General features: G+C 36.7%; 1 protein-coding gene across 7 annotated transcripts in view; it reads left to right on the top strand.

Annotated features, from left to right (window-relative positions):
• Positions 1–21799, top strand: part of PRKCZ (protein kinase C zeta) — a 167434-nt gene that overhangs the window by 19062 nt on the left and 126573 nt on the right. For 3 of the 7 annotated variants that reach the window (XM_034753538.1, XM_034753539.1, XM_034753540.1), the window contains 2 exons: positions 4273–4362; positions 6172–6222. In XM_034753538.1, coding sequence (XP_034609429.1) covers positions 4273–4362; positions 6172–6222 — 141 coding nt within the window. Of the gene's footprint in view, positions 1–4272; positions 4363–6171; positions 6223–18941; positions 19195–20018; positions 20130–21799 lie in introns of those variants that run through there. The other 4 variants (XM_034753544.1, XM_034753542.1, XM_034753541.1 and 1 more) reach the window with 4 other exon arrangements.

The raw sequence follows: 21799 nt of genomic DNA, 5'->3' as shown, positions 1-21799 counted from the left end.
GCCTTCCACAGCACCAGCAACATAACGTAGCTATAATTCTTGACAGCTTCTCTGCCCACTGGTTTCTGAATAGCTGCCATGTAACTGATATCTTGTTGACTTTTTCTGCTCGCCAAACTTTTAATTGTGGCAGGGTCATTAGAACTGCAGGCAAACTTCGTTATATTTGTTCACATTTTAAAGATTATCCTTGTAATCCTAAAAGCTAGAAAATTAAAAAACAAACAAAAAAAAAACACCTTAATTTCTGCAGTAATCAGTGGTTCTATCTTTCCATTTGCCAGGAAAAATTCACTGTGGACCAGTAGCAGAGTGGGATTTTCAAATCCTGCTACTATGGAGAAGGGCATCCTAAAGTCAAAAAAGTTCCTTTTTATTTTTTATAATTAAAAAAAAAAAAAAAGTGGATGTAGTGAAAAATTTTCAGATTAATCTCATTTTTTCTTTCCATTCCTAATCCTGAAGAAGCTGGAGCCAACTACACTGATTTGTTTCCCCTGCCCTCAATTTCACTTCAGTAAATATGAATCTCTAATATGAAACAGTTTAATCAGGAGAGGTGTATGGAGAATAATGTACTCTACACCCAATTATTTGGACATTTTAATTACTAATAAAAAGAAGGATCCTTTTAATTAGAGGAGGATGTAACTCCTGCATTTTTTGTTTTGGTGGACCCTAAGGATGGATGGATATAGATATAGATATATAAGGTGACAGTGTTTATTTCTGTCTCTTATGTTTGGTGGTTTTTTTTTTTTTTTTTTTTTGAGGTTTACTTTGATTTAAAAGAGCATGGTTTTCTACTATTTCAGGTGCTGTACTAATGAGCATATTCCTCTTGTAATCTTGAGTTGAATTTGTATCTCAATCGGATTACAAATCTCATTTCAAATGTCTGCTTCCAAGTTATAAACCCTTTCCTCTTAAATTCAGCCAGCCTGCTGTTTTGGCTGCCTCAGTCTTCACAGATTATATTAGCTATCGTACTTTTGCATACTGGTTTGTACATGTAACAAAAATGTAAATACAATTTAAATGCCTCTGACTGATGCTCTTCTAAAGTAAGGTAAACAGAGAATTGCTTGGTGACTTAGTGGATAGTGAGTATTGCCTCTAGCAAAACTACTCAAAGAGTTCACTGACAAACTGGGGAATATATCTAGTGGCGCACCACATGGGTCACTTCTGGAACTGGTACTGGTCAATATTTTCATTAATGACATGGATAATGGAGTGGGTGTGTACACTTATAAAATTTCCAGATGACACCATTTTGGGAGGGATTGCAAGCATTTTGGAGGACAGGATTAGTATTCAAATTGAACTTGACAAATTGGAGAATTGGTCTGAAATTAATTAGATGAAATTCAGTAAAGACAAGTGCAAAATACTTCACTTAGGAAGGAAAAAGAACAAATGCCCATTAGAAAATGGGGAATAATTGGCTAGGTGGTAGTACTGCTGAAAAGGGTCTGGGGTAATAGTGAATCACAAATTGAAAGAGATTCAGCAATGTGATGCTGTTGCAAAAAAGGTAATATCATTCTGCGGTGTATTAACAGAAGTGTAAAAGATGGGAGGTGATTGTCCCACTCTACTCAGTGTTGGTGAGGCCTCAGCTGCAGTACTGTGTCCAGTTCTGGGCACTACACTTTAGGACAGTTTTGGTGAAATTGAAAAGATTCAAAAAGAGAATAACCAATGATAAAAGATTTAGAAAACTAGACTTATGAGGAAAGATTAAAAAAACTGGGCATGTTTATTCTTGAGACAAAAAAAAACTGAGGGGGGACTTGATAAGTCTTCAAATATGTTAATGGTTGTTATGAAGAGGATGGTGATCAATTGTTCTCAACGTCCACTGAGGGTAGGTCAAGAAATAATAGACTTAATCTGCAGCAAGGGAGATTTAAATTAGATATTCAGAAAAACTTTCAATCTATATGGGTAGTTAAACTCTGGCATAGACTTCCAAGGAAGGTTGTGGAACCTCCATCATTGGAGGTTTCTGAGAATGGGTTGGATGATCTAGGTTTACTTGGTTCTGTCTCAGAGCTGGCCTTGATGACCTCTTGAGGTCCGTCCCAGCCCTACATTTGTATGATTCTATGAAAAACTACCTTCGAGCCAAATAAAGTGGATTTTGTGTGGTGGTCTGTTTTTGACGAAATCCCCAAACTTAAAACTGAATAAATATTCACCCTAAAGTCCCACACGTACGAGCTGCATGGATGACTGACCTGCAATATAATTCACGATGTATTGCTTTCTGTGTGGCAGGTTGCTATGTTTACTGTAGTACTTAACGTTAATGGAGAGAGTCAGTCGCCTAATTCTGGTGTTACAGTTCTGCTTTAGTCTACCTGCAAATACTTTCATGTTCAGCCTAGAAAGGCCTTGTTACACAATTTAGATCTTTAAAAATTCCTTTGTGTTTTAGTGTAAATTCCAGGCTCTCTGAAAGTCTCTCAGGTCAGTCTCCTATGATTTTTGTGACACTTTAAATAGTGGATTTCTATCTTTATATTGTGTTTGTACATGTCAGTGAATCAATTAAACTACTAGCTCTTGGGCAAAAGTGCATCCATGTGGTTGATTCTAGCCTTATTGCTCGGGACTTTTAACCTAGACTAGACAAAATACTAAAAATATTGAAATACAAAATACTAAAGAACTTGCAGTAAGGAATAATCCTAGTTTTACAGTGAGATGAACTACAGGATCTAATACTACAAGTCAGATGGACAAACCTGTGGTTCTCTGAAGTCCTGTATCAGGACTTGGACTAATATCTGGTTCTGAGAGTTCAGTATCATGGAGTCCTCTGCTGTTAAAAAGTAGTCTTTGGAAGTTTTTAAAAAAAATCTTTGGTCATCTTAATATGGAAAAGATTTTGTAGGGTGGTTGTGAAGATTGGTTAACTTGTGCGTATTATTTGCATCCTCAGCTGTTTTAATTAGCTATTTTTGTATGACGTAAAATTCTTTAAAAAAAAAAAAAAAGCGGTATTTTTCATCCAATTGTCCACTAACTTACCCTGATTGAGGTATATTTCCTCTCTGACCTTTCTCTCTTACTTCTCCATTTGTTAATCTCAATGTAAGGACATTCATGCCTTGAAATATTTTCGGGGTACTGAGATATAGTGTAACACATCCTTGACCACTTGCAAGTTGTCTCAGTTTAGAGCTAAGTATCTACTTCGTGGCTACTGGTGCAAGTTTGGGCTGGGTCTAGTATTCGGACCCATTCTTCCATACACTGTAATTCCTATAATTTTGTCAGATTCCCTCCCACCACTCCTTGACATTAATATTTCATTCTTTCCTAATTGGATTGGTAGAGAAGGTCAGAGAACTTTAAATGGCTTCTTGACTTTCCCTTTTAAAGCTCCTTTAACTGCCTGCCTGATCTAGTAACTTTTCTTAAAGTGGACTCTTGCTTTTGCTTTGTCATGCATGTCAGCATTCCCAGCCTTCACTATCCATCACACAGCTTCTTTATGCACAGAAAAACTCCCTCATAGAAGCTGAACAGTCACTACCTTAACCTCCCTTAAATTGTTCCATAAGACACTCTTCTGTTGTGATGCCTGCAACATCCAGTCTGCTGATCATGGCCAAGCAGGTGTGACTCTTCTTTTTTCCTTTTTCTATTCCCTATCTCTAATCCTAATTACAAAAAATTCAGTCCCCCCCCCCCAAATACAGTAATTAATTGTGCCAATTCTTAACTGTATCCACATATGTATTCCCCTTCTCTACCCTTTGTCTGTCTGTCTTTAGATTGTAAGCACTTTGGGTAGGGATTATCTCTCTATGCTTGTTCAGTGTCTAGCACAAGTGGTACCCTGCCCTAATTTTGGCTTTTGGATGCTACCATAATATTAATATTTACTACAATACGCCCTCGTTATAATGCCCTTCGTAATAACGAACCTTCAGATATAATGAACCCAGTCCCTGGATCCCATCTCCAGCTCTGGGGATGTTAGTCAGCTTACTTAAATTAATTTTCTGTCACATGTACCAACCTTAGAGAACTACGTCATAACTCTTCTATGTTTTTGTCTTTAATCTTTTCAGTTTGGTTAAAAATGTAAAGTAAAAAGAAAAAACATGTTTCATGTTACTTGTATTTTGTTTGGTCTTAATAAAATTATTAGGATAATATGATAATTTTGCTTGAATTTTCTCAACTAATTATATACTAAACTTCATATACCATAGTCTTAAATTTGGTTGCATATTTCTTTGTTCCCCTTGCTAGGTGATCCGTGTACTATCTCATCTCAGATGGAACTGGAAGAAGCCTTCCGTTTGTATTGTCATCATAGAGATGAAGGGCTCATTATTCATGGCAAGTACTCTGTAATTTTAGAACCATAACTAAATTTCTTGTGAGGAGGAATAAAGCAGTTCAGAAGCCCTGTTCAATATAAATACTTGCTGAGCTTCAACACTGTATGGAGCATGGACATGTGTTAAATTAAATATTCTTTGGGCTGACTTCTTCTAAGCCACTCTTGCAGTCGTTTTATGTTCTGAGTCATGTTGGCTGGTATCCTTTGTAAGTTTGTAATCTAACTAATGTAGCTACAAATGTGATTCCTGCTGTCATATAAAAATACATTCTTTTGGAATCCTGCTAAACCTATAATGATGAACTAACTACTGATGGAGGGGAAAAATAAAAGAGCAATGAAGGTGATGGCTGCTTAATAATTAAATATGCCATAATCTGCTCTTTCTAAATTCAGTGAATGTGATAAACTGAAAATAACTCACTTGTAACCACCTCAGCAGTTAAGACAATGTTAAAATTGAATGGCTGTCACTGAAATTAAAAATCAACCAATCAATCATTCATTACTTTTTAAAATCTAAATTTTTAAAAACATAGCCGTTCATTTATGAGAGAAACAGGTCTGGGTTGGAATACCTTGTAGGTTTTTGAACTTAGAGGGATTTAACTGGTTGTTTTATTTCTGAATTTGCTTCTTAGCCCTGCAGACCTGCAATTAGATCTGCACAGATGTTTTCCTATCCTCTGTGGAACCGCATGGAAGCAGGAGGGGTTCTGTACAGGTGCAGGAGTCTGTGTGGATGTGATTACAGGTTTAGGGGGTCCGCTTGAGTAGTATGCTTCATGATACTTTTTTAAAGTGTATTTGGGCAAGTTAGTTTGTTTCTTGATTAGGAAGTTTGCATTGCTGATGTTTGTGTCTTCATAACATGAAATATTTGTTTACAAGCTTGCTGGAGAGGAAGATACCAGTACAAAGGGTTCAATTCAGTCACATTAAAGATAACAACAAAGCAATATATTATAGACTATTTATCTAGGCAAAATTACCATTTGCTATTAGGCCTCTATTTCAACTTGTATTTTTAATAAAATACTTCTGCTTCCATTTTAAGAACCAACTATAGAAGCTTTTGACAACTTGAATTTTTCAAGTAGATCTACACTTTATGTAAATGGGTAATGCAAATATATTATGTAAATAAATAATGCAACAGAAATGATTATAATCTGATTTTTATTGGTACATTCTTCTGTAAACCATGTATTTTTCTATGTTCATTTTTTTCAGGAGTCTCATGTCAGCAATATTATCTTCCTCCTCTCTTTTGGGGTTTTTAAGTATGTGCCTCATGGTCGTCTTTGTAGTCAAGAGGACCTTGGAGCAATGGTGAAAGCACAGTGCTGGAAGCTGGGAAATCTGGATTTTGTTTCTAGCTCTCCTACAGGCTTCCTGTTCAACCTGGGACATATCACTTCAGTTTGTGTCTCTGTTCAAACTGTAAAACAGGGATAATACTACTTCATCTTCTCATAAGGGTGTTGAATAGATTAATTCATGTTTATGTATTTCTTTGCTATCTGTAAATGAAAGATGCTATGTAGGGATCTGATTCAAAGTCCATTGAAGTCAATGGGAGACTTTCCACTGACTTCAGTGGGCTTTAAGTCAGGCCCTATGTACAGTGTACTGTGTTGTTGCTAGAGTAGTTGATTCTATGATCATGGCATAGTAAGCAGCTGGCTTAACCTGTTTCTCAGAACTGAATTGAAAAAAATCAATAATAAACCTTCCAGAAATTGTTTATTTTAGATAAAGTAATTTATTACTTCAGTAATAAGTGTTGTCTGTTTTTGTTTTAGTTTTCCCCAGCATTCCAGAGAAACCAGGCATGCCATGTCCAGGAGAAGACAGTGAGTACTTATAATGTCTTTTGGCTTTGCTCTTCATCTTACTGTGTTTTTGTTTTGTTTTGTTTTTTTAATTTTTGATTTATATGTGTAAGAGATGTTTGCTTACTTGAAATAGCTTACGATATATAATTAGTTACATGTTTACCTTTTCCTGTGTAAGTACTGTTTAGAATATAAAAAAGATGGAGCAAGCATCTGGTGGCATTTTAATGCTAACTAGAGTTAATACTGGTTTCCAGTAACTGACATGGTTGTATTTACTGAGTTTTTAACAGTGATTTAACAATCAAATAGACTGACATACTGGTACAGTTGGCACTCCTGTTTGCAGTCAAACTTTGCATCATCAAAATCTAAAGGCAATTACAACTGACTGGTAATTATAGGTCAACGTTTCAGTCTTATCTATAAGTGCAAGGTTTATAGCTTTGATAGCAGGGATTGATTCTGAATAGATTATTTTTCAGAAATATTTTATAGAGTGTGTGTGTGTGTGTGTGTGTGTGTGTGTGTTGCTGATAAATACCAAATGTGCTAGACTGTATGAATGGAGGGTAGCAAGCAGAGCTATCTTCAATTAAAAATTTACAAGATAGTTGTAATCTTTCAAATCTTTATCTAAGGTGCTGCAGTTATTTTCTTTAAGTATACAGACATAATGCTGTTTCTCAGGTACCAGTGTGAATTAACTATTGGTGAATGTTGACTCTAATTACCACCATTGTAAATAACTAATACATTAGAGAAGAATATTCCTAAACATTTGTTTTGTAAAAGTTTATTGACAGAATAAGTCAAGTAATGAAAACTTTTGGGAAAGTAAAATGATGCTATTTTGACTCGCTTGCTTCACCCTCTAGTAAGATAAAGCATATTATGATTTATGTACTGCACTGCCATGCTTTTTTGCATGAATGTGATACTTTTTGCCAATTGAATATAATTAAGATAAAGTGGACAACTCTGTTCTCCCATATATAAATACAGGATTTTAAAAATGGGCCTGTTTTTTTTTTTTTTAAACCATCTTGATCTAGTCTTACTTTCTGTTGGGCTGTAGAAAATGGAGCAAGGTAGAGTCAATAAAATAGCAGCATTTGTTTTAGATTTCTTAGTTAATTGTTGAGCTATAGTGGATCAAAGACGGACTTGTAAAAGTCAGATATTTGGATGGGTGTTGTCTTTATTTGTTCTATCTGAATTACAACAATAAGGTTCTGTCAATCAGAATAAGAAACTTTGGGTAAGTTACAATACGGAAAAATCTCTCCCTTCAAGTTTAATTGTTATACATAGGATGTGTTTTGTACATTTCTGGTGGTACTAAAAAATAATTTTCTTTTAGACACTTTCCTTAGGTTTCAGAAAACCTAAATCACTTTTTAAATGTAAAAAAACTCCAGATTCCTAGATGGTCTTTAGAGTCGCTTTTCGGAATGCAGTGGAATGGTCTGTGTGAGAAGAATTCTATCTAAATAAGGCACTCATTCCCAGATATTGAAGTCGTCATACCTGATATATTTTTCTTAGTTGTGCAGGGTTTTTTCTCCTGTGTATCTATGGAGATTTAATTCTTGTTTGGTTTCTCTCCAGTTTCACTGACGAAATAGTCAACAGACTTCTTTCACTGTATCATGTAATGCACTCTGCTGGAGGTGCGAGAAAATGAGGCCTGGCTTCAATACATTTTCCCTTGAAGGTTAATCTTGAAGTGCTAGATGTGTGTTCATATTGAACAGTATGTTGAAATTCCATGGGAATTTTAACTTAATGTCATGTGTATTTTAGATTTGCAAGTTATTGAAAATAATATGTAATATGGCCAGAACTTTTCTTAGGTGAAAACATCATCATCTGACCATCCAGATAATGTGCTTGTAGCTCAAGATCTATTCTTGCTGCAAGCTGTATAATTTAAATACTATTTATTTTGACACTGAGTTTAGCAGTTCTTTCCTAAATTGAAAGATGTCAGGTGATAGAGCAGGTGCAGCGTATGCAATGACAGTAAAAGCTTGTGTGCATTGCCTTGCTACTTTGCCTACTATTTTAGTAGTGATCACTTATGGTGTGCAGATTAGTATCCATTTCCATGCAATCCTTGGCCTTTGAGACTGCGTTCAGATGGGCCAATGATGGATTGTTTTGCTGATTTAGATAGCTGGTGAATGGCTCTGGCACTCTACCATTACCAACCAGGGCAGAATTTGGCACCAGAGATTTAGATAAGTATTGCTATCTTCCCTTATCAATCCCCAGACTATTCATCCCCAGTTGAAGCAGTCATCTCTGAATGAGCAGCCAATGGTTGATTTTTATTGTTTGGTTTGTTACTATAAAATTATTGGTAAAACATGCAAAGTCAGACTGTACTGTTCAGTCAGGGATCTTTCATCACCACCTAAGAATATTTTTCAGTCTTGGGTAGGATCAAAATTGGAAGATGTTAACGATGTGATTAGTGAACTAATGGACATCCCTTGTATTTACACATTGTGATAGAAGAATTCTAATAAAGAGCCAGTTGAAATTACAGAATTATGCAGAGGTTTGTACTGCACGTTACCCAAAAAACAATCCAGTTCACTGCAAACAGAGGACACTGAATTTCAGCATTCAGTTTTAGCGTAAAATTAAACACTACTAATTCCAATAGGTTGATGTTATAGTAAAGAAACCAAGGAACAGGAGGAATATAATTGAGTTATGAAGCTAATTGTGGGCCAGAGCTGAAGTCCACTGAAATCCGTGGAAAGACTTCTATTGATTTCTGTAGGTTTTGGAACAGACCTCAAAATAAGTAAATCTCTCAGTTGACATACATGAAGGGCTCTTCAAGTGATACAGAAATTTTTTCATGTAATGATTTTTTTTCATAATCTCTTGCAAGATATCCACTCGGAGCCTCAGTACAGAAAAGCCAAGGGCAGCATGGACTTAAGGGCTGGGATTTAGGAATGTTGGGGCGGATTCCCAGCTCTGCTGCTGGACTACTCTGTAACCTTGAGCAAGTGACTTTACTCTTGCTGCATCAGATCCCCCTCATCAGCCCTCAAAAACCAATACTCAAAGTCTGGATTAATTCAAAGTTAGATATTTCTAAAGTGCTTTCCTTTTTCATAGACCACTGATTTGTGTACCATCAGGTGCCCTGAAGTAAAGTACTGACAAGTCATGGTTCCATTAGTACAGCCCATCAGCTGGAACCTACTGAGCTTATCTGAGGTTTTTGATAGTTCCAGAAGATCACTAAGTTTTCAAATTCAGCATGAAGGTTATATGTGAAATGCATTACTTTGAGCAGAGTTAAGAAGAAATTCCAGATTAGCACTAATCCCAAATAAGATTGTTTGCCCCTAAAGTATGATAACTAACCTGGGGAAGAGACAGTTACCTAAAGAGAGAAACATCAGGGGAGAATTTTAAACAAATGTAAAGTGGTTCTGATTTGAAAAGTCACTATGTAAAAATTAGAGGGAGAAGGTGGGTGAGGTAATATCTTTTATTGGACCAACTTCTGTTGGTGAGAGAGACAAGCTTTTGAGCCATACAGAGCTCTTCTTCAGAGTTCTTCTAATATCCTGGGACTAACATGATTACAACTACACTGCATAGAACTATGTAAAAATAGTGCTTTCTTTCTCAATAGATCTGTTCCTTGTCTATTCAGTCACTTTACTTTCTAGAGAGTGAGCTGGATTCTGTTCATCAATTTAACTAAATTTTGACTACATATTCTTTGTTGTTGTGTGAACCTGAAAGAACCTAGCTTGATTTTCAGATCCCAAACTAATGGTATGTTTGCACAGAAGCTGTGAGGTGGGATTCCCAGCTCGAATAGACACATGTGCACACTTCATGCAAGCTAGCACTCTGAAAGTCAGTGTGACTACAGCATCATGGGTGTCTGGCTAGCTACCCAAATATGTATGCAGGAGGTCATGGGATTGTACTCCGGTGTCTCGCCTGAAGTGCCACCTGTGCTGTTGTGTTTGCAGTGTTATTTTTAGCACATGATCTAGAGCAGAGGTAGGCAACCTATGGCACGCATGCCAAAGGTGGCACATGAACTGATTTTTTTCAGTGGCACTCACACTGCCCGGGTCCTGGCCAGTGGTCCAGGGCGCTCTGCATTTTAATGTAATTTTAAATTAAGCTGCTTAAACATTTTAAAAATCTTTATTTTACATACAACAATAGTGTAGTTATATAATGTAGACTTAAAGAGAGAGAGAGAGAGACCTTCTTAAAATGTATTATTGGCACATGGAACCTTAAATTAGAGTGAATAAATGAAGACTTGGCACACCACTTCTGAAAAGTTGCCGATCCCTGATCTAAAGTGTGTGTCTACCTGAGCTGGGAATTGTTCCTCCCAGCTGTTGTACAGACATAAGTTTGCAAGCTGGAAAAAAATAAACTTTTACTTGTAAGCAGGGCCAGCTCCAGGCACCAGCTTGGCAAGCAGGTGCTTGGGGCGGCCACTCCGGAGAGGGGCGGAGGTCCAGCTATTCGGCGGCAATTCGGTGGATGGTCCCTCACTCCTGCTCGGAGCGAAGGACCTTCTGCTGAATTGCTGCTGCAGATCGCGATCACGGCTTTTTTTTTTTTTTTTTTTTTTGGCTGCTTGGGGCGGCCAAAACCCTGGAGCCGGCCCTGCTTGTAAGCTGAGCAAATTGACCTATGAACAATAAAAATTCCATTTCTACATAGTTAACCTTTCAGAGAAGAATTGCCTACTACCATTTTTTCCTTTGATTTTTTTTTAAATTATTTTCAACATGACCTAAATAAGCTTAATTCCTAGATTGTTGTGACTCAGAAGACTAGGCTGAAGAGATTACTGTTGTAAACAGAGCTCTGAATGAATTTAGGTTCAAATCTGGTGCTGCTCAATCCCTGGTCTGAGTAAGCCGGGGGTGGGGCAGGGCACTGAGCTAATGCTAGAGAGAAGAATTCTTCCAACCTCCAAAGGCTGCTAGACCTTCACAGAGGCTAGTCCAGTCCATGAGCTGGAGCAGTCTCAACTGTCTTAAACCTAATACCTTCTGGCCTGCTCATGCCTTTTTTCTTCTGCCATATGTAACGGCACATCACTTACTCTGGCAAAGAGTCCGTTAGATCATGGAAGAGAAGGGTTCACTTGGCCCTTGAGTGCTTGTGAAAGGTGACTGAAATCTTCTGTCCAAAGAACAGGTGAGAGTGTGGGCGTAGTATTTGAAGCTTTCCTCCTACAAGCTAACCCTGTAATGGAGGCAGGGGCGGCCCTAGACTAGCTGCCAGCAACTGGCGCCCTAGTCGAACCGTGCAATCGGCACCCCCACCCCCAAGGGCAGATCTAGGCTGAGGTTTTTGGTAAACTGGGAAACATTTTGCCCCTTTTTTCCTTTTAATGTTTCTATGCGTTTTTTTTAAAAACACAAACACATCCGTCTGTCCAAGCAATGTTTCTGAGATCAGATAAAATAGAGAGACTAAATTTTCAGAATAGATTTGTACACGACAGCTAGATGATATTTCAGTCTTGTTTCAAATAAAAATGCATTAAAAAGGTTAATTATAACTTTTATTATTACAAATCCAAAATCCTCCATTACGCTATCCTGCTTTAACTGGGGGGAGGGATAGCTCAGTGGTTTGAGCATTGGCCTGCTAAGTCCAGGGTTGTGAGTTCAGTCCTAGAGGGGGCCACTTAGGGATCTGGGGCAAAATCAGACTTGGTCCCACTAGTGAAGGCAGGGGCCTGGACTCTATGACCTTTCGGGTTCCTTCCAGTTCTATGAGATAGCTATAACTGCCATTACCACCACATCCAATATAGAAAGAAATAAGAAAACTCTTCAATGAACTTTAACCTGTATTTACAAAACATTCCAAATAAAAAACACTCTGTGCTCTGAAAACATGACTTTTCTTGCTTTAAGTTTTGAAAATGTAGTCACTAGTTCTTTTAGATCCAGTTTTCTAGCTCTGTTGACATTGTGGCAAGTCCAACAAATCTCTCTTGCCTTGCACCATTGTTGAACACAGATGTTTTTATTAATTTTAACTTTGAGAAGCTACGTTCCCAACTAGCTACGCAAACTGGCAAAGTTAAAAGAATGCATAGAGCTATAAAAATGTTTGGAAAACTTCTGTGTTTATTTTCACAAACAAACTTCAGTACTACTTCAGGAGTGGAATGTTTGTCGTCTTGAAAAAGCCTGAAGCTCACTCCACAAATCTGTAGCATCAATATCTTTTGAAATTTCATGAGTCAATTCCGACTCCAGTTTGATACAAAATTCTCTTATCTGTTTTGCTGTTTTCTTTTGCAAGCTGTGGATATCATATAGAAAGCCAAATACTGACCCTAGCTGCTGCATCTGTTGAAATCTTTTGTCAACCAAGTGAATAAAGCAGTATCAAAGACTGCGAAGTAGAAATTCACTTTGAACCTTTGTTTTGGGTTCTGAATGGGTGTGTCTCGTCCTTCATACGAAAACTACTGTTTCTTTTGCCGAATGCGAACGGCCTCTGGTTCAAATTCTGTCGGAAAGTTTATTTCTTCAGCAAGCTCGAGAGAATTTACCAGTGTTCTTTCAAACCCTTCATCACTTCTGAATTCCTTCAGAATATTTTTAATTTGCTGCAGTTTTTGAATAGCAGAATGTAAGTTCAAGTTCTTTTCCTGAAGCGGCTCACTAGTAAGGTTAATCTCAAAAAGGATATTATACCACAAAATGAGTGAAGTCACAAATTTGAACTTGGAAAGGCCATTTGCAAGAGCTTCTGCATCTGAACATGCCGTATTGCGAGATGATCCAGTAAAGACAGTATCATACATTTCAATTAGGGCATCATAAATGTTTCCAAGTTCATAGCGAAGAGGCTTCAAAGCATCAATGCGACTCTCCCATTTTGTCTAAGTGGTTTCACAGTTAGAGAATTCACATGGCGAGTCAGAATTTCCCAATGGTGTGTTGAGCTTGAGAAAAACACAAACACGTTGTACCAGGTCAAAGAAACTGCTTGCCTCCAAATAGCATCTAGCAGCATCATTGACAACCAAATTCAGAGAATGCGTACTGCAAGGAACGAAAAAGGCCCTACGATTGATTTCCATCATTCTCCTTTGCACACCATTGTCTTTACCCTTCATATTACTCCCATTATCATAGCCTTGGCCACGTAAGTTTTCAACAGATAATGACATTGTTTCAAGCTCTAGTAGAATAGTTTGTCATAAATGCTCCAGTCGTCTCCTTCAGTGGTACGAAACCCAAAAAATGTTCCTTTATGAGCACTTCAACATTATCTTCATCTGCAGGCTTTTCCATATCCACAAAACAAATGATCATCATCATTTGTTCAACATGACCCACATCTGGTGTACAGTCCAATATTATTGAAAAGTATTTTGCAGACTGGGCAGCTTCAGCAATTTTCTTTTTAATGGCATTTGCTAGGATTTGAATCAGTTCATTCTGCATATTTTTTCCTAAGTAATGAACCTGTGTTTCACGATCAGTTATTTTACGTAGACTGGATCAAACAAAGCTAGGTATTCAACAAATTTTAAAAAGTTTCCATTACTTGGGGTGTATAATTTTTCATTTCTACTGCGGCCGTAGAATGCTAAATTTTGCCCACCGAGAACTCTCACTAAAGCAATCAGACACTCCAATATTTGTTGCCAATATTCTTCATTTTCCTTGATCACATGTAAATTTTCTTCATCGAGAGTTTTTCCTTTTTTCAATCATAATTCAAGTTCTTTCCAATTTTGAAAACATTCCAAATGTTCTGTACTTCTTTCATGTGAAGAAAGAATTGAAGATACGTTTTTCCAGTCCTTCGAACCATTTTCAGTAAGTGATACACCAATTGCTTGATTTCTAAACAACTTGCAGCAAAAGCAAAACGGAGTCTTTTGACACTGAATATTGTAACCAGTTTCGATGAATTTCTTTCCCATTAACGAGTTTCCTCTTGTAATGCTGAGCAGAGAATTTTCTTTTATTTCCATTCTTAGGGAAGGGAAATTCATGAACTTGTTCAGGTCCATGTTCCGTGAGAATTTGCTGCACACTGTCATCACATCTGGGTCATGAAGCTGGGTCCCCATACTGTAACTTGTTTCTAACTTCCTCATCATTTCTTCCTTCTTACTTCAATTTCTACATGTGTCTCTGAAAGGTGGATACATTTTTTCCACTTCCATATCAGTCTGATGCTGTGAGCTGCCTTCATCTAGAAGTAAGTTTCCATCATCTTGATGTTCCAAACTGCTTCCATGCGGATGTGAGCTAACCTCCTCTCCAAGTAAAATTCCTTCATCTGGATGCTGTTAACTGCTCCCATCTTTATTTGGATTAAAGAGAAGATATTTCAGGAAGGATCCCTGCTGTTTTGCTTGGTCCTTTTCCTTCTCAGCCTTTCGTTTACGATACTCAGCTCCTGAGGGTTTTCTTTTTCTTCTTTCTGCCACGGAGCATTTGAATATTGTTCTATACTGTGCTCCCGACTGCAAGCATTATAGCATTAAGGATGACTGACACACCGACCACATGGTTGGCGATTTAAACCACGTTGCAGCCATCCCAACATGTCTTTTCACTGCTTAAAGGTTCAGTGATTAGTAACATACACTCACCTATCAAAACAGTTAGTTACAACATTTACATGGAAACAAAATTATCTCTTTCGATGTTATAACCCGACACCGGATGTTTGGAAAGTAATCCCCTTCCTCACGGTTTAGCCACTTGTAGTGTGACATCATCACTTTCATAGTCTATTAAGTATTAATGCTGTTACTTTTCTTTTATGGACCTTATTTATTACATGTGAACCAGTTATAACAAAGAAAAGTTCATAATTACACAGCCCGATAATAATGCTAAGGTTTAATAATGCTTAAATATACTCACATTTTGGATTTATAATGCTGAAAGACGTTATTCTTTATTCTTTGGCACCAAGAAACACAATTTTCCACAGTATTTGCTCGATTCTTAACCATCTAGCTGCGACGTGTGTTAAAATGACCGTTCGACATGTATCCACTCGTGATATCTCCGCTCTACGTGAATTTCTGTCTATGCGGCCTTGATGTATATTTGAGTTAGGTGTTGCTAGCATTCCAGCTCTTGCCACTGGTGGATGTGTTTCATTGTGCCTGAGTTATTGCTTATCAAAATTGGGAGTGGGTCATCTTGACCCTATGTCGCAAATTGGGAAAAAAAAATCAGCTAAAATATTATTTATTTTTGCAGTAAATAAAAGATTTGACATATTAATAAATTCTCAGAAATGTAGAGAAATGAATTATAATTCATATTCCCTCCATACGCGCACGGGAATTGAAATAATTAAATCTTCGTTACTTTATTTGTATTATTTTTCATATTTTTCATTTTTTTAATTTGATTTCCCCCCCACTCCTCGAATTTGGTGCCCCATTTAACTTGGCACCCTAGGCGACCACCTAGTTCGCCTATATGGACGGGCCGCCCCTGCTTGGAGGCGTGACCTCTCGAGTTGAGAATACTATTCACTTTTCATGTCTATTCAGTCCTTTGGCCTCCGTTGTAGACTTTTGAGAGTGTCAGTTGGGTTATTGTTTTTTGTAATGTGGATATCTTTTCTACTAAGCATTTGACTTGACACCATCAACTCATTATGTTAGGCCATTGGACAGCCAATAGATGGTAACTTTTGTTCACTGCCTGTCTCGGCTTGTCTCAGACCAGTGACATCCCTTGAGTCACCTAATCCCTCCCAAGTGTAATTTGAAGGCTTTGTGTTTCTAGGGGTTCTTCTAAGTCACAGTAGTACTGGGTTAATATTTTAATAAACTATAAAACTATAAAAAGAGCATTAGTTTAATCTGATTATGTTGGAACACCTTTAGGGAGAAAGTGGAAGTGAACCAAGTATGTGCAAATATTAAATGGCATTTTAGAGATGTGTTCCAATTTAACATGATCTCCGTTAAAATAACTTGGATATTTAGGACATTGAATATTTCAGCATTAACTCATAGCTGTAATGATTGTACTGCCCCATATTATAAACTATACTAATCTGTAGAGATCCATAATTCACTTGACCCGTTTCTTTGTTGGTATGTAGAATGCTCATTCTTGTGCTGTTTTAGTAGTCTTGTTGAATCACACTTCGATTGTTTTGAAAAGCCTGTTTAGTAGGATGTGCTTGGTAAGGGATTTGCAATCAGGTTTCTAAAGATATAATGAATGAATTTTGTACACATTGTCTCTTGCAGTTATGGGACCTGCGTGGACAACTGGTATTGTGAACTAGTTTTGACTGTTTCCGTATTGTTTTGGTGTTGAGATATTAGATTGTATCAACACTAATTTAGCATAAATTGATGTGTTCAGCAGTATTGCTTGTTAGCTGCATGAATACAGCTAGAATCGTCACTATGCAATTATACCTGAAGTTATATTCATATTGGTGATTTTGATTATTTAAAGGACATGACGTGACAGTGGGTTACTCTGAAGAGTATTTTAAGTTTAGCTTTAACAAAATCCATAGTAAAATATGAGTTTACATTTGCCCGCTAGTTTTACTGCATGCAAAATATGGCACGAGCAATGTTGGAGTAGAAAGTTACAGGTTTTAAGTTAAGTATTCGAATTGTTTCAGTTTTTTTGTTTTATTATTTATCTTTTATTCTTATCTTACAATATATCTTTACGGTATTCTCTTACTAAATTATTTTTAAAAACATTTTTGTTTTTTACAGCATATCATATTGTTTAAATTGAACTATATGAATAGAGATATTTAGGTTTGTCTCAAATTATTTGCACGAACAAGTGAAAAATTAATTCTCCACTAAATTAAAATAGGCTGCCACTTATATTAGCAATCTGTCATTGCAAACTGTGTGTTTCACAATTTGTACAAAACTATGGATGCTTTGGAATAGAGCATATGAAGAATGATCAGTTGAATTTCAAATCCATCTAATTTTTAGTGCTTTGCTCAGTGTTCATATTAGGTCATGAAGTACCTATTTATAGTGTTCTGTAATGTTCTGAAGTGGCTTTTATATGCTGAGACTTCTGTTTTGTTTAAAATTTCATTTTTGTTTTTTGCCCTCTACAACTACCTCTAAAGATAGTATGTTTGAAGGAGATTGCAGAAAATATTTTTTATTTAGAGTGTTTTGTATTCATTTTATGGTGGTGTATGGTATGTTGAAGTATAGTAGTATGATTGCAGTCTGCCTGGAACTCATGAAAAAATGGGATGTCCCAGTGAGCAAAACTTTAAATAAAGCATGTGACTTAAAAACTCAGTGCTGTTTGCCTCCCTGTCTTCAAACTGCAATTCAAGGACAGTGTTGAGGAAAAAGTTATTGAATTCTATTTTATCCTGCATTTGAAGAACAGACAGTTTTTGGAAAAATAAAATCTTATTAATCAAAGATTTCTTTGTGTGGTTGAAGAAGACATCTCTTTCTAGGAAGCAGCATCCTAATATAAAATAGGATACACACAGTTCTCTAGCTCCTGAACTTATTATGATCCACCCGCACTGTCTTTCTTTTGGGATTTTCCTTCAGACCTAACTTCTTTACTCTCTTTGCACCACTTCTATTGTTACCATGATACCTTTAACCCTCAGCAGGACAGTTACTCAATTTCACATAAATCAGAATGGCAGTGCTGCTGCATGGGTGAGGTGGCAGAATTTCTAAAACAGCTTGTATCTCTTTCAAGATACTGAATGCAACTTGTCCTTCCCTAGGTGTTTCTGGCATCTGTTGGCCTGGAGCCTCAGATACTCATTTCCTTATAAAAATGGGAGCTTTTTTATTATGAAGTAACATGCCAGAGCTGTATATATTAGACCAGTCTTCAAAATTTTACATGTATTTTAATTTTTTTGGTAGTCACCTCTTCTTTCAGATTTGATGTTAAACATTGTTGTAAAATTTGTGGGTGAGTTTGTTTTTGCCCACAAGCTACAGACTTGCTGCTGTCTTGATGCAAAATGAGATTTGAGTGGCATTCTTACCACTTTGTGGTCCCATTTTTTGTCCACACTGAGTCAGGTTTTTTTGGCACTGTTTTCATTTTTGATATTCCCTTTGTGTTGTATAACACAAGTATGTTTTGCTGCCACTGTTTTCTTATTAATTTCTATCTTTCAGAGAGCTCTTTGTCAGAGTTGTGAGTTGTCCTGCAGAAATATATGGGGTTGTGTTTTTTGTTGTTGTTGGTTTTTTTTTTTTTTTTTTTTTTTTTTTGGTGACATCAGCTCCTTGATGTCCATGCCATGTTTTAGTTTGTGCCTCAGCTGCTAGCTACAGCCTCCCAAGGGAGCCAGTACCACCCGTGCCTGGATACATGAGGCAGAGATGTGAAAGGGAGAGAACAGGATAACCAGTCTTCCATTAAATATTTGCTCTTAATGTTCAGGCTGATCCTGCCTATTGTCCTGGTGTCTAGTGGTATTCTAACAGCAGCATCAGTGGAAAAAAGGGAAAGCGAAAATGTTTCATTTCATACCTACTGCATTGTAAAGCATAAAGAATTACATGCTGAGGAAGCAAAAGAATAAAACCCTGTGAGTAATGCATGTCTTTTTTTATAGATTATATGTACCTTCATTGCTATTGCTGTTATGAATTGAAGCCATTGGTGCAGTATGTGTGTGCATGTGGTGCAGTAGATAATAGAAGTCAGCATTTTGGTCATCATGTAGTTGCTTTTCCTACAGTCCTCCTTTGCAACCATAGATTGTTACAAATACAGATATCGCTGGTGCCTCTGCATGTGTAGGGATGTGGCTGAAAGAGCTCTGAGAAATGTTGACAAAATTGGAGTGAAAAGACTTGGATTTTTTGGGTGATAGATTTTAGGAGAACAGAAGATAGGAGTATGCAGAGTGAGTGATGCTGCTGAAAATAAGGGAGATTAATGAAGGAAATGTATCCAAAAAACCCTGACGGTATGTGTTTAGGGCCTATTTATTATAAGATTGAAAACGATGCTCTGAAGGTGTAAATCTTTAAATTAGCAAAGGCCTTTTTTCATTTTGCAGTGTAGTGAATTGCTTTAGCTTGTTATTGAATAATGAAATATTTTGTTTTGAATTAGAGCATTCTGTGTAATGTTATGGGAAGAAATGTGCTGGTACTTTTTTTGTTCTGCATTGCTACATCTGAATAAATCAATATTATGTTTAATGATAAAAAATTTATCTTGATGTTGGACAGTTAATACTAATGGATTTTAATGATTTCACTTGCCATTGTTTTTCTCTCAATAGAGCATTGAAAGGGACAGATCACTTTGATTAAAGCTTTTAATATGATATAGCATTTTTATACAGTAGTATGTTGGTGCTTATGGCATTACCATGATAGCACACTGATAATGTTTGTTATTGAATATCGATGGTGATCTTTGCTGAACTTCCCCCCCTAACCCCCCCCCCTTTTTTTTTTTAAGACTAGATTATGTCATGGATGTTTGATATTCTTTGTTTATCTGCTCAATTTTTTGATGTTAGCTTTTGATTTGGTTACTCCTTTTCCATATTCTCTCTCTCTCTCTCTCAAATTATGTTTTAGGGCTGAATGAGGTATTTTATTAATCTAATTAGTATCTGGCTTGTGAATTTATTTTAGATCTGAACATTATAATTTTGCTGTATGTTCTGCCTAGTGCAACACAATAGCTGTAAAAGGCTTGTTGCGACAGTTGTGTGGCCTGTAAATATTGTGCTAGCTCACAAGGACAGGTTTTTCCCTTCATTTGTTACTGTATTAGCAGCAATGATTAGGTTATTCAGAGCACGTGAACCAATCCCATCCCCCAATGAAGAAAGGAACTATTGCGACCATAGAGACAACTCTGAAGACATAGCTTGGATTGCACTGGGTAATTCATCTGTTTTGAAACTAATTAATAAAAAAAGCTCTTTATTGGTTGAAATGGCAGAAGGGGAAAACTAAACTGTTTTTCTTGTAAAATAGATATTTGCTCAGGATTTTAAAAGAGCTGTCTCATAGTTTCTCAAGAATGTCTGAAATCTCTGCCTCCATCCTCCTAATGTGTACCACATACTTTTTATTGCATACAGTTTATGTAGATTATGAGAAATTAAAATATGGATTGCCACAGGGGTGGTAAATCTTAAGAACAAGAATTGTGGTTTAAGTCCATTATTTATTTGATTGGAATTATTTAATTCCAAAATTTTTATTAAAACTGAAACCCTAATGAGGAAATAAAAGAAAGGCTTTGGGGTTTTTAATGACTATGTAGGTGTGAGATTTCAAAGCTCATATTTTATTTTGATTTTTGCTCTTTTTCCTTTAGTTTATAATGCTAGATACTTACCAGATGTGTACATTTCAGTCCATAAACTGTAAACAAAATTGTATTTCGAATAAGGGAAGCTTCAGTTAAGCTAGTTTAAGGGCTCAACTGGGTGACTTGGCTTCTTTCTCATTTTCTCTGTCTCTCTCTACTAACTTAAGATATAAACAATAGCTGCATAGGGAAGTGCCACTTGGCTTTAAAAACCTTCTCCCTCCTAAGTCTCTCTCAATTCAATTTCCCCGTCTTATCACTTGTCCTTCCAAAATCACTCCATCCATAAAGGTAGATAGCTGTCTCTTAAATCTAAACGTTCATTTTGGCTGGAAGGAGTTATTGACAAAGTTGATCACAGTGGTGAGTATTTGTTGGGTGACTCACTGACCACAACAGATACTTGCAAATCCGTTAGACCTATTAGAGCATCTTTTTTTTTTTTTGTTTTAGTGTCTGTAAAGAGATTTGTATAATCAGCCCTCCAAATGACAATTTCAAGGTTAGTTGTTAAAGGATATCGTTTGTCTGAAGGTCTTTTTTAAAACCAACTGCTGTTACATGTTTTAGATCTTGATAACTTTTTGTATTAAGCCACAGGAACATCCAAAGGCCTATGAATAAGATGAATAGGGTCTTCCAAGCACAAAGGCCAATGTTACATTGCTATCTGTGTATTTAAAAAAAAAAAATTGGGATTCTAGGCCTGGCTAATTGGAAATAGAGACCATTGCAGAAGCTGAAGATTGAGAGTTTGCTGCAAATGACTGACCATTAAAGAATTTGCTGCCAACTGAGACTTGTATAGCATTTAATCCTTCAGAAGGAAACTAGTTGTAGGCATGTTAAAGCAGTGAGCAATTCAGAAGTATGGAGGTGTTGCTCTAAAATAGCTAAGTCTGGCAAATATACATGTTTAACAGATTAGAAATGTTTATTTTAGTCTAGGACTTGACTTAACTTCTTTTCCTTGGTTAGTTTCAGAGTAACAGCCGTGTTAGTCTGTATCCGCAAAAAGAAGAACAGGAGTACTTGTGGCACCTTAGAGACTAACAAATTTATTAGAGCATAAGCTTTCGTGGACTACAGCCCACTTCTTCGGATGCATATAGAATGGAACATATAATGAGGAGATATATATACACACATACAGAGAGCATAAACAGGTGGGAGTTGTCTTATCAACTCTGAGAGGCCAATTAATTAAGAGAAAAAAAACTTTTGAAGTGATAATC

This window comes from Trachemys scripta, chromosome 19, assembly GCF_013100865.1.
Source record: "Trachemys scripta elegans isolate TJP31775 chromosome 19, CAS_Tse_1.0, whole genome shotgun sequence".
NCBI classification, from domain to species: domain Eukaryota; kingdom Metazoa; phylum Chordata; order Testudines; family Emydidae; genus Trachemys; species Trachemys scripta.
Note: the sequence above shows the minus strand (reverse complement) of the source record. Positions and strands in the feature narration are given on the sequence as shown.